Source organism: Chelonoidis abingdonii, chromosome 10 (assembly GCF_003597395.2).
Source record: "Chelonoidis abingdonii isolate Lonesome George chromosome 10, CheloAbing_2.0, whole genome shotgun sequence".
NCBI lineage: Eukaryota > Metazoa > Chordata > Testudines > Testudinidae > Chelonoidis > Chelonoidis abingdonii.
In genome coordinates, this window is record NC_133778.1 from 11,805,902 (window position 1) to 11,819,696 (window position 13,795).

Here is a 13,795-nt window from a genome sequence, read left to right on the forward strand (position 1 = left end):
TGTTCATGTCACGGCATAAGTATTGTACAGCATAACTGCCCTTGGTAAACAAAGAAAATTACTCACTGGCAATTCCTTCCCCTTGGAAGGCAGAGACAGTCAGGAATAGACAGTGCTATATGGCTTCACCTACAAGGACACAAGGCAGCAAAATACCTGTCAATCAGCTCCTATATATGAAGGCCCTGGTCCACCCACTTCTTTCCAGTTAGAGAATTTCAGAGGCAAAGGAAGATTCTGAGAGAGAGAGAGAAACCAGATGCAACACAGTAGTCAGGGGAGAAGGATGTCTGATGGAAGAAGAAAGGACTACAACAAAAGGAATGATCACTGAGCAATTTTGCCTTGTTTTACATCCCTGTATTCATATCCTAACCACTGAGTCAATCAAGGACAGCCAGTAGATGTAGTCAGCAATGCCTGGAAGACGGCTTATATTAATGTGTTGCTTGTAAGACTTTAAGACCAAGAGAGACATCCTGAGATACAGCCATACAGCCCAGTCAGGACAAGGAAAGAGGATCGGGCCCTTAGGCCAACAAGTGCAGAGGACACAAGACCTTCCACAGTTCCAAAAACCAGAGATGTCTGAGCACCAGGAGACAAAAAAACAATACTGCTGAATTATTCTGTTATTTTCCTGAGAACACAGCAGTAGCTGTTTGTCCCAGTGCTTTGCAAAAACACCTGTGAGCAAAGGTCTGATCCTGACAGACTAGGTGTAAATACAAGGGAGTTTGGATGATAGAGCTGAGGTGAACCAGGCCACTATTGGTGTTGCCAGCTGGAGACATACTGGCTGAAAAATATTAAGCCTCCACTGTCTTCATTAGTGATGGCTGAGTCAATAAATGGTTGAGCTGCAGAGTGATCTCCTGATGAGATACATGCTAGGATACCAACCAGACACCCAGATAACATACTTCCAAAAGGAAAAGAGTGCTCCTTGTCTCCTCTATTCTGTTTATTCTGTGACTGTTGACTATTGGTTGCTCCACTATCATATATGCTTGTAGAACATTGGGGATTCCAAGTTTGTAGGGCTAAGAAGATAATCTGAGGCTATAGGAGGTTTATGCTCAGTCTCTGTTGGCCAGAAAAAGACTGTTCTCCTTGATCAAAGAGTGGATCCACACAGACGCTTCAACTCAAAAAGCTGGCATCTGTATAGCTGGTAATGGGAACATTTGGGATAGGAAAGAGAGGCCCACTAAAAGTGGAGTTAGGGGAACCATTAGACAAAAGGAGGACTAAGCTGACTTGGGAAGAAAGATTCCTGGAAGTAGTGGATAGACTGCCACCAGGTTAATATTAAGGATTTAAGAGGCCAAAGATGAGCCAGGAATCATATCCACACAGGCTGCAAAATGACCCAGACCCTTTGAAAGACCTACTGAACTAGCTGACTGTCTGGATTGCTCCCCACTGGAGAGAGCATCCAAGGACTCTGAGGCAGAGATCCTGTCTCTGTTGGATTTATCTTAGATCCCTCCTCAGATTCCATTTTCTGGTTTGGCTTCTTTTCTTATTCCTTTGCTAAACAGGCCTGGAAGGAAAGACGGAAGTAGAATTATGGAGAAAAGGAGCTGAAACTCCAATTATTCCAGGCTGAAGAAGGCGAAAGAACTGGAGGGAAGTGGACAGATGAGCTGTTATATACATGGTCGGTTCACCTCCTTTATTCCTAGTAGATGGAGCTACAATGCTGCCCATAAGACAGACAATCAAGAGTGAATAACAACTAGATGTAGGGATTTGGGGTTTGTCTAAATTTTTACACCAAACTCAGAAAAATGCCAGTGCAATTCCAAAGGATGAGTCAGATATAACAAGCTATATTTCCATATTCTCCTTATTTTATCCTAAATGAATTTGAAGCTCAGGCATTGAATGATGAGGGAAAAAGTACCCTGAAGATTTATTAGTGTTGTTATATAATCTGCCTATGGGATAAAAAGATGCAGGCTAATAGGATGCTTGTAATAAATAAATTTAACTGCTGCTACAAAAGCTAACTCGGTAAATGCTGCATGAGGGATCTCTTTTTTGTCAAGTTCTACTTTAACCATAAGTAAGAGGGTACTAAATAAAGTGAAAAGTAAAAACACCAGGAAAAATGGGGAGATAAGGGCCCAAATTCTCTCCTGCACCTGAATTCTACACTACTCCAGTTTATGTCAGCTGGCGGTGGTCCTCAAAGACTGAGCATTGGTGGAGTGGAGGTGCCCCCACGACCAAGCAGTTAATGCAGACCGAGTGAGAGCTCTCCCTGGCTGGGATAGTCTTCAGCTGGCCTGTTAGGACTTGTTTCCACTTTGTGCCTCCTGATAGGTGCAAAGTGACCAAAACCAGGGGAGAGAAGAATATCACTGTCATCACTGCCATTGGCACCAATCTCTAGCAAAGATCTGGACCCAAAACTCCAGCTGAAATTGAGGAAATGAAATAATTCTGAGGTGTGTGCTTCCCATTGCAGGATCAGACCTTAAAATACATTTCAGCACAAAATATCAAGTAATTATTTGATTGGGTTTTTTTGTTTGGTTTTTTTAAAGCACAACGCATAGTAATTTAGCCAGATCTGAATTTATTCTACTAAGCTGTTTCTCCTCTTTTTAGCAGAAGGATTATTTCTGTTACACGCCTTCCCTGGTTATCAGTCAAATTTCTATGGAGTGGGTTATGCCTTTAGGTAATGGATAGTGCATACGCTGTGCCAGTCCAGGAATAGCCCCAGGAAGCATGTGCCTCACAGACCTCCCCGCCCCCAAGTCACGGTTACAGTGGTTGAAATAAAAGAAAAACATTTTTGTATAGAATTTATGAAAGCGTGGAACCATTTCCTTTTCACAGATTTCAAAGTGGACCCATTTTTCATTTGTTGTGAACATTTCTGTGCATTTTCCAAAGTTTTAACAGCAATGATCAAAATCATGTTCCATCACAATTTCAACATGATTTAAATAAAAAAATATGAACAACAATGTTGTGGAAACATTCATGAAAAACAAAAAAACAGTAAAGGTGTCAACAATTTTTTGCAAAAAGTCTGTTTTCAGAAGGCGATCATTTTTCACTCTCATTTTCTTTGTGCTAAAATGTCCCCCCAGCTCTAGTCACAGTTCCTCCCCTGCTTTCTCCTTGCTCCTGGATCTAATAATTTATCACTGATCTAGACCAACAGTTAATTACTAAGTCCTCCACCAGGTGTTGGCTCATCTATTCTAGCCAGTGAGGGGTCTGGTGTAGAACCAAGGGTCACCCCTGCTCTCCCATCTATTACAAGGAGTGAATAACCAAAAGCCACGTTAGCCTGTCTATAGAAAATGTAAAGAGGGTTCTTATTTCCTTGTGCTCGTGTACAGTCTAAATCCCAAAGTAGCTCTTAGTACTCTCCCTCTACAAGGCCAGTAGGAAAAGAGTGAAGAATATCAGAGTGACTCCAAGATGCACACTGTAGATCTGAAGATTACAGATATTTCATCACACTGTAAGTGCTAGAAAGCCTTACTCTACAAGTTTGATTTTACCAGAATACAATACTTGTCCTTTTCTTAAATTTGTGCATTGTTCAATGAAATAAAAACAAGCTGCACAGGCTTTTATTTTCCACCTAAAATAAAAGGGAGATGGAACCCCTGAGCTCAAAGTCGGTATAAATTGCATTTAAATGTTTGTTTTAGATTCAATTTTAGATAAAACAAGGTTAGTAGTTATTTCCAGTGCCACCTGAGCAGCCTACAGTCTTTCGCTAATAATGTTCTATTTGCCCCAGGTGTTTCTGCAAATAAAATGCAGACCAAATTAACTGAAACTTCTATTAAAGGATTATCCCATTTATGAAATCAACTTTACAGATTACATAAAATGACTATGTATTCAGTTTTGCTTTGGCAGCTTTTTACTCAATTAAAAATGACTACAGACAAATCCTTCCTGTTGTTTGACTTGAGCTCATGCAGTATATGAGGACCAGAAGGTTGGAATTATAACAATATTTACTTTAAAACTGCTAATATAACATTCTAAGCAGCAGAGGCAGTGACCTGTATAGTTAAAGTTGCCCAACATTTTCCATTATAAGACCCTGGTTTCAGTTGCTTATAACTTTTTCAACTTTATGTGGTTCAGGCTGAAATTTTCCCTTTTGAGAGCCTGCCTAAGGCTGATTTTGAGGGGAAAGTTTCAGCTAAAACGGTTCAGCGGTTTTCAGGATTAGATTAGGGAAAACTATGTTGTTTTGCCCATTTTGAAAAAAAAAATCTGTCAACCATTTGTTGTGACGCTCTAGGGCCTCTATGCTTTGGAGCAGGGACTTGAGATTTGGCAGGTGTCTTTTGCTATCCTAATGAAAATTTGTCTTAATTTAGCTAGTTTATAACCTCTGGACAATCTCAATCTGTACATGCTCAGTACAGACTTTTTAGAGTTTGGCAGCTAAATTCTCTGAAAAGTCCATCTGCACGGAGCATGCTTCATCACCTCACAGTTCCTATGTGCTGCCTGGATTGCAATCTGCACAGAATGACTAAGCATGCTCCATCCCAGGCCTGAGCAGGACTTTCCTTATCATTACTCCTCCCAGCTGTTGTGAGATACTAAGGCACCCCGATAATACAGAGGAGGAAGCTTCCAGGTTCAAATGCAGAGGGCTGAGTAACAGGAGGTTGGTGCAGAGTGGAGATGCTGGATAAGGGGAGCAGGAGCAAGGAAAGGTGGAGTGCAGGGGAGAATGGGAGCTGGGAGCTAGAGGACAGCAGCGGGTGGAAGAAGTTGCCACTGTGAGTGCTCTGCAATCACATCCCACATGTCTCAAGTTGGATACCCAGAAAACGAGGAACATACAGTGGTTACCTATGAAAATGCTGGTTTATGTAACATCACATTCACCTAGGAACTCTGGCTGAGGCAGGCACAGGACCCTGTTCTCTAAGGCAGTATTCAATCACCTCACTCACAGGACCAACCTTTCACTTCCTCTAGTTCTTGCCTCATTTGCAGCCACCCTGAGCATTCAGAACTGCAACTGAGGTCAATAGGAGCTGCACTCCAACAGGCACACGGCTATGAAATGCCAGGCACTCTGAAAAATCACGTCCTAGGCAGCTCAATTTGGGCACCTAAAATCAGATGAGAGTTTTGATAATTTTGGCTCTCATTTCTGTGCCTCATTCCCCCACATGTAAAATTGAGGTAATAATACAACCTCACCTCACAGAGGTAGAGTGAGGATAATTTCATTAATGCCTGTAAAGATTTAAGATACTATGATGACAGCAGCACAAAAAAGCCCGTAAGGGATGACTCCGTATTCAGTTCAAGGGTTGGATGGTGGGCAGCAAATAATGCCTGGGTTCACAAATTAAATCCTGAGAATAAAAAGAGATATTGAATAGCAACCCACACTGGGAGTGCATCCTGTGCACTACATGGGGCAGGGGTCCTGTGAAAAAAATTGCACGTGACCATGTAATTACAGGCTGCACCTTATGCACAAGGAGGCCCAAATTAATGTTGGACAGGCAACCTTAATACAGGCATTTCCTAACTATTGAGTGCTTGCCTTGGCAACCTTATTGTTCTTTTAACAGTGTTTTCAGATGTAATACAGACAGGCAGAGAGCTCTCTCATATGTTTAGAAAGCTCAGCAAACCTTGCAGCAGAAATCATATAGCCACCACACTCCTTTTACATAAAGCAGAATTTTGCTCCTTCTCTCCAAACTGAGTGTAAACGGACAAACAGTGTCCCATCCCCCTGTATCTGCCAGGTATAGTAAACTGTGCTTCATTTTCCTGGTACTACTCGCTGGTTTCTGCATCTCAGCCCTGTCCCAGATATCTTTCCTTACACAACAGGAGAGTGGTGTGTGCACTTTAGGGTTCAAAGAGAATGTCCTGTAGCATCTGTAGTTCTCACTCCTTAAATTAACAGTTGCTATTAACTGTGCTGTTCATCTTTTCAGGTTGATTTGCGGGATGGCAACTGTGAAAAACATCAGAATACGTCATGTGTTGCAAGGTTGGTGGGTTGCTGATGAGGAAAGGAGGGGATTTGACAGGTGCATGGTTTGTGAATACTAGGTGTAGTGGTCTGTATGTGCTGGAGAACAGACATAAACACCTGGAGATGGTGGTAAACTTACTTACTAAAAGACAGATCTGTTTTTAACAATAAAGGATAAGTCATGGAAATGTTAGCCCACGATACTGCACAGAGTCACCCATATGATGAGCCAATGGGGTACTCATAGTGCACAACGTTAAGTAGATGTGCATGTCTCTGTAGGTCTGACATTAAGCTTGATCCTGATGATCCAGTCCCACAATGGGCTGTGCCCTAGCTATCTCAAGGACTATCTCACTTTCCATGCCTTAAGCTAGCTTTGTAGTTTCTCTCAAACTCCCCTCCCTCCCCCACAAACAAAAAACCCCTGGAACTATATTTAGAATGAGACTTGCAAGGGGTGTGACATTTTGTTTGCATAGGTTTAAACTGTAGACAAGATTTACACCTAAGAAAGTGATCCAGTGAGAGAAAAGCTCAGGCAGAGAGAGAATAGACTTTACTGTTGATATTCAATCAGAGAAAGACTAAGGCAGACTATCCAAAGCCCACTTTAGGTAACTAGGGTCTTTCCATTAACTTAATTGGGCTTTGAATGAGGCTCAGAGAGAAAATTAATATCACTTTACTGGTCATATTCTCAGCTGCTGAAAAGAACTGCATCACAGCGCCAATAAGCACTTCTGCCAACAGTAACATTCAGATAAATAGAACTAACAAAGAGCATCTTCAGCTGCACCATCTGGTGTCTCCCAATAATGTTACAAAGAAACTAGGCTTTCTTGGTAGCAGCCCTGCACTGGAGAACTCCCTTTCAGCAGATGGCATATTGACAAAGGATCTTGCCTTCTTCAGACCAAAATATAAGACCTTTCTCTTTACATTAGATTTCCCACAGTAACTATCTTAAACTGACATGCATCAGATGAAGTGGGTATTCACCCACGAAAGCTCATGCTCCAATACGTTTGTTAGTCTATAAGGTGGCACAGGACTCTTTGCTGCTTTTACAGATCCAGACTAATATGGCTACCCCTCTGATATGATCTTAAACTGGTGGCAAAAGAAAAACAAACAAAAATCTTCCATTAAGTATAATCACGTTGTTTTACAAGGAACGGAATACTTTATGTATGTAAATTTTTATATGTGGCTATCTCAGTGATGGGAACAAGAGACATCATTAGATTTTAAGCAATTTGGGGCAGGGACTGCCTTTTCATTCTGTAAAATGCTTAATAAAATGGGCCCTGTAATCCTAATTAGGGCATCAGGCACTACCAGCATACAAATAACAGAGATACAGATACAGATACTGTAACATTCTATTTTAGTCAGATATTATTGCTTATGACTGTGTTCTTTTAAATTATGCTTCATTGTGGTCATTCTTCCCAACTTGGCATCTCTGATGTGGTTACTCCTGCAGAGAAAAATTTGGATTTTATCCAAATAATGGGAAATTTTGCCCATTCAGACTATCTGAAGCCCATAAGCTTTCTACTGGAAACTTCCCATCTGGCTCAAAATACTGCTACCGCATTTTTCAGGGATGTGACTCCTTTACAAATACCCCTACATTCCATTCCAGATATGAAAAAGCAAAACTCCTTCAAATCCACATCATGCAGAATGTGAGCTATTTTTCTAAACTCTATATTCTTATACAGAACACAGCTGAATTCAGACTTGTGGCAGTAGTGGAAAGTGTATAATGTCAACACAGTTTCTGAAAATGAAAATGACAATACATTCTTTAGTGACTGAATATAGGTATCTGAGAAATTCCTTATAAAATGCTACAGTGTTCCATGGAACATGTGCTAGTAACAGCAACTCAGTAAAATAATATTCTATATTCTGTAGGTGTTTTTACCATTATGACTGTAGTACTATTATTAGTAACGTGCTACTCTCACATCGCTCAGATTTTATTTAAATACTTGTGTCTGTCCTCAACAGTACTTAAGCGCATGCTTAAAGTTAAGCATATGTTTAAGTGTTGCTCTGAACAGGAATGTTTTCCAGAATTGGGACCTAAGTTTGTACTGTGATACAACCGATTATCTGCCCCTTGCAAGTGAAGATTAATGTCCTAGGTAAAAAAAAAAGCTATTTTTGTTCATTTTGTACAATGGCACTCTTAAAAAATACAAAGGAGCAGTCAGTCACAATGCTAGTGACGTATTGCAATATATGGCTGATGATGCAAAAAGTATTGAGCAATACATGCATTTCAATTCTTTGTACATAATAGACCACTTATTTCAACACGCTGGGGCTCTGCAGGGAGAATAATAGGATTTATCATGGTTGGTTATGAAACACAACTGTTGTATAAACATATGAAGAAGTAGTAGAAAAGGAGGAAAAATACATCCCTCTGTTTTCCTCACACATTGAGCATTTCTTACCTTTATGTAATTCTTTTTTTGCATCATTGTAAATGTTTGGTTTTATGTAATAACTGAGCATTAATACAAATTGACAAGTTAAAATGAGTTTGTGTCACATCATTAGTTGGTATAAACTGGCATAGATTCACTGAAGCCAATTTACACAGTTGAGGATCTGGCCTCAGAATTTTAAACTCAATTACAAAATGGTTTGAGAGAAAAACACTTCTTTTGATAGTCAGGGCTAAGTTTAAAAAAGGATCCTACCGGATGGGTCAAAGACCACCTGATTGCCAGGATGGGGGCCCGCATCTATAGATACCATTGGTGTTACCCTCCGAACATCCCAGAACTTCATCACACCATAGGAGTCACAGGAAACAATGGTGTCACCCTGCCAAGTATTAAAAAAAATGAATTAATTATTATTTGTGCTTCAGAGAGTAAAAGAGCACTGTGGCATACATGGAGCTGATGTGTAATAATGTTAAGAATACTGAATTATGCCAGTTTTACAAACCCTGTAGGTTATCAGGTCAGTGAGGGGAAGTTACTGTACACTGGGTTATTAGCATTTTTTCTGTGACTGTACTGATCTAACTTATACCAGGGATAGTTAAATGTTAATTGTGCACCTATAATGCCCAAATTCAATGGGATCTGTGCATGAAGATGAGAGAATGGCTTCTCAGATAAGAACACTCAAGCACACACTTGAAAGACAGTAGGGCAAGCTGTTAGTTTCAAGGATCCTGTCTCCAACCAGTTGCAAACCTTGTCTTGCCAAAGCTGGGAGTTACCAGATCAAAGGGCTACAAACAGTGAAAAGGTGACATGATTTGGGGGAAGTGCATGATTTGGGGGAAGTGCCAGGTGCTCTCCATGGAGCTGGTCTCCACGTGGAAGATGGTTGAACACTTGATAAACTAGACATGTCCAGATCCTTTTTCCATGTTTTTAGGATCTGTTTTCTATTAAAGGCTTTTCTTCTAAATGAATAATATATGACTTAAAGCTGGCTCTTTGATCACCGATGACCACTGCCATTGCCCTGGAGGGAACAGAACTGCAGGGCTTGGACAAAAGTCAGATCTGCTGAGGTAATCATCATCAGTGCTCAGGGGACTCCAACCCAGAGCCTGGTCTGAGAGTGGGTGACCCACATGATTCCATTCTAAGAGACAGGCAATGTCTAGAGGCCTGAGACCTAAACAGGGTGTGGCGGGGAGGGGGCAGGCAGCTCACAGAGTCCAGTTAACCTGGTAACTATGAATTTGTAACTGAAATTGTATCTTTAAATGCTTTCATTTTCCACGTTGTTTTGCCTTTTGGAAAACAGAGAAAGTGAATGACATTTTACAAAATAATTTCTCTAAAAAACATATTTCAGGGGAGAAAAAGTTCATAAAAATTGTCAGGTTAACTTCACATTAATTGCAGATCAATTTTATATGGAAAACAAGATTTAAATGCTAGCTACAGCTGAAGTTAAACAGCACTAACATTTTGATTTTTTAAATTATTTTTATTAAGGATTACGTTAATTTTACAATGCAGAGAAAGCGAATGCGGTAACTGACTGCTAAGAAAACTAGTCATTAAAAATATAAATATATATACACATAGAATATAAACATAATTAGTACAGTAATCTCATCAAAACTCAATCAATATAATACTTAATCTTTCATTCCAATATAGCATAATTATAATCTGCCCTAGACTTCTATTGCAGATGGCACTAGTGGAGGAATTTAAAGAGGAGCTACTTTTGTCAGTGAGGTTACTGAGCTCAGAAGAAATCAGTGGTTTTGCTGTGACAATTCACAGAATAGCTAGGACTTATATTCACTGATGGAAACAGCAAAGAGCAAAGAGGACATTTCAAAAGGCACATGTATGATAGCATCCATATAGAGCCTTTTGATGGCATGAGGACAAAACATGAGACCTTTCTGCAAGGTGTATTATTAAGATCCCTCATTCTGTAGACCTTAACCAAATAAAACTCATTTTCTTCAGAGAGGGCCACATGTGGGCAGAATTGTATCTCTATATTAGCCATTTCTAAATAGCTGTACAGATTTAATATAACCCCATTGTAAAAGGGTTTAAACACCAGAAGAGAATGTTCATAGGAGGTGTGACAGTTCTTGGGGACTGAGTCACCTTGTTACTCCCTGCCACCAGCATCAGGGAGACATGCTTGTACTTAACTGGGTGTCGTTTCCCTGGCAAGACCAGTCTGTTAGCCACCTAGGCACTCTCCTCTGAGCTATTCTAGCCCTTACTTTGTCTTGCAGGTTAATAGGTGTACACCAGCCCATGACTCCCTTTGAAGCATTCCCAGGTGATACCCAGCCCCTGACACTGGCTACTCAAAATTACCACATCTGCTGTCCCCAAGGAAACAGTGTACACACCAGCTTGTATGATTCATCTCAGCTCTTGGATGTATTTATAGTGAAGGCAAGCATAAATTTACTACCAACAAGTCAAGATTCAAGGGATAGTGAAGAAGGACATTGGAAACAAAAGGTTACATGTAAAACAAGATCATAACATGCTTTCTAGAGACTAAATTTATCTATTAGACTAACCTCCTGTGTAATGAAATTTATCTCACTCAAAGCCTTTTACAGCTTCTTCTATCAAGGAAGGCAGAAATCCTATTTTCTTGAATGTAAACGCACTGCCCATTTACTTCCGAGGTTCAGCATAAGGTAGTGACTTCTTTGATTTCTACTTATATCCCCAAAGTTAATTACCTGAACTCAGATACAGTATAAGCCACTTCCCCATTCACTTGTTTTTCTGTTTCAGAGTAGCAGCCATGTTAGTCTGTATCCGCAAAAATAACACGAGTACTTGTGGCACCTTAGATACTAACAAATTAATTTCAGCATAAGCTTTCGTGGGCTACAGCTCACTTCTTCGGATGCATAGAATGGAACACACAGACAGAAGATATTTATACATACAGAGAACATGAAAAGGTGGAAGTACCCATACCAACTGTGTGTTCTTTTCTGCGACTATATCTCTTTGATAACTTCCTATCGAAATGGTCATTCACTGTGTTAGCTTACATGCTTAATGTACATGTGACAGATAGAAAGGTGAATTAACATCTTTTATCTGACAAAAACCTGTTTCTCCATCTCTACGGTGATACTGAGTCTAAGAACATATTTCAGAACATACGTGCTTCATACTATCTGTACTTACATTTCACAATGATATCACAGAGCAGTGTGACCTGGCTTTCATTTAAGGCATCTCATGACATTCTTTGGTGAACCAGAATGTACATACTCGAATCAGTATATTTTATAACCCTCTTGCTAGCTGGCATTAATGGGTGATTGGGTCATAGAAGGCCTAACCAAAATAAATAAATATGTGAAAATAGAAAAATCTCCCTATTAGGGTTTCTAGTTTGATACGGTTGTGAGTCAACCAACAAAATACACATCACTGAAGTCTCTGGCCATATTTCTTCCTAAGGGAAATCATGAGTTGACCATCACATAGTTTCAGGTATTTTACCCAGTACAATGTACAGCTAATATAAATTTCAAACAAAATAAAAGCTGTATCAAGAGGACAACTGATGTCTGTAGAATTCTTTAGCTTTTCATCAGCTATAAAAACCCAGGGTTGTGAGTTCAATCCTTGAGGGGGCCACTTAGGGATCTGGGGCAAAATCAGTACTTGGTCCTGCTAGTAAAGGCAGAGGGCTGGACTCAATTACCTTTCAGACTCCCTTCCAGTTCTATGAGATAGGCATATCTCCATATATATTATATTTTAATTCAGTACACTGAGGCCCAATGTGTTTTACTGATACAGCTCATGATGCAGTGCCTGAGGGCTCAAGGGCTATATGGTAGGGTTATGTACCTCTTGCAAGGGAGTGCCTGCACATTTTATCACATTTATACATAATAGGTTTTTTCAGAGGAATATTAGAAGAATTCTGGAAATACGGCCGGGAGGGGAAGGGGGGAGAAAAAGGGAGGTTACTTGAGGTATGTAGAAGGGATTGCATTTAATCAGTGTCAAAACTCCTGGGGAAAAAATATTGCCCCAACAAAGACCCTGCAAATCTCAGGCAGGATGTTGAAAGAACAGGGTAAAATAACTGAAACAGTGCAATGAATGGCTCAAGATTACAATATAGCAAACAAAAGAGACTGAGAAGTGCTGCCAAACTCAGGAAGGCTTTTTCCCCCCCTCTACTCACTGAGGTGATGCAGAAAGAGTCACAGTTTTTTCCAGTTTATTAGGAAAATGTGAAAGGCATATCTTATGAAGTCTGGGTGTTAAATGTATAAATTGTTAAAAACAAGCCAAGATCCACTTAGAACAGATTATACGTTCTGGTATAAGTTTCTCATGTTAGCTCCTCAGCAAACAATAATTTCATTTCACAATGTTTGGCCTGATCCTGGAACCCTGGCTCATGGAATCTCCTTACCCAGTCTTTACCCATGAGGCTAGTCCCACTGACACTCTGGCTTCTGCTGTGGCAATTAGCATCCCGTGGTAGGAAACAAGATGGAGCTGTATTGCCCCAGTGGCAGTTCTGTGAAGTACTGTGCCTCAAGAAGAATGTGAATGCTGCATCATCCTTGGACTTCTCTCCTCAGTGGCCTAGATTCATAGACCAGCACAGAGGGACAGGGGAGAAAGAAGATCCTGCTTATTCCCCACCCCATATGGGAAAACTTGCACTCCAGGGTTGGAATAAATGGTCAGTTTTCATTTTTTTGTACTGGGACCAGTACTGTTCAACATATTCATAAATAAACTGGGAAAAGAGGTAAACAGTGAGGTGACATTTTTGCAGATAATACAAAACTACTCAAGCAGACTGCAAAGAGTTACAAAGGGATCTCTTACAAAACTTGGTGAGTGAGCAACAAATTCGCAGATAAAATTCAATGATGATAAATACAAAGTAATGCACATTACAAAACATAATCCCAACTATACATATAAAATTACTGAGTCTAACTTAGCTGTTGACACCCAAGAAAGAGATCTTGCAGTTACTGTGGATAGTTCTCTGAAAACATCCCCACTCAGTGTGCAGCGGCAGTCAAAAAAGCTAACAGAATATGACGAATCGTTAGGAAAGGGGTAGATCAAAAGATAGAAAATATCATATTGCCTCTATATAAATCCATGGTGTCATAAACAGATAGTAGGAGTTAATAGAACAGAAGTACTTTATATCTCTTTTGACTGTAAAGGGTTAACAAGTTCAGTAAGCCTGGCTGTCACCTGACCAGAGGACCAATCAGGGGACAGGATACTTTCAAATCTT

At 40.2% G+C, this 13,795-nt stretch overlaps 1 protein-coding gene across 1 annotated transcript in view; it reads right to left on the bottom strand.

Annotated features, from left to right (window-relative positions):
* SPAG16 (sperm associated antigen 16) overlaps nucleotides 1-13,795 on the bottom strand; it is an 868,104-nt gene that overhangs the window by 183,799 nt on the left and 670,510 nt on the right. The window contains exon 15 of the mRNA XM_032800034.2: nucleotides 8,731-8,857. Within this exon, the coding sequence (XP_032655925.1) occupies nucleotides 8,731-8,857 (127 nt within the window). The remainder of the gene's footprint in view (nucleotides 1-8,730; nucleotides 8,858-13,795) is intronic.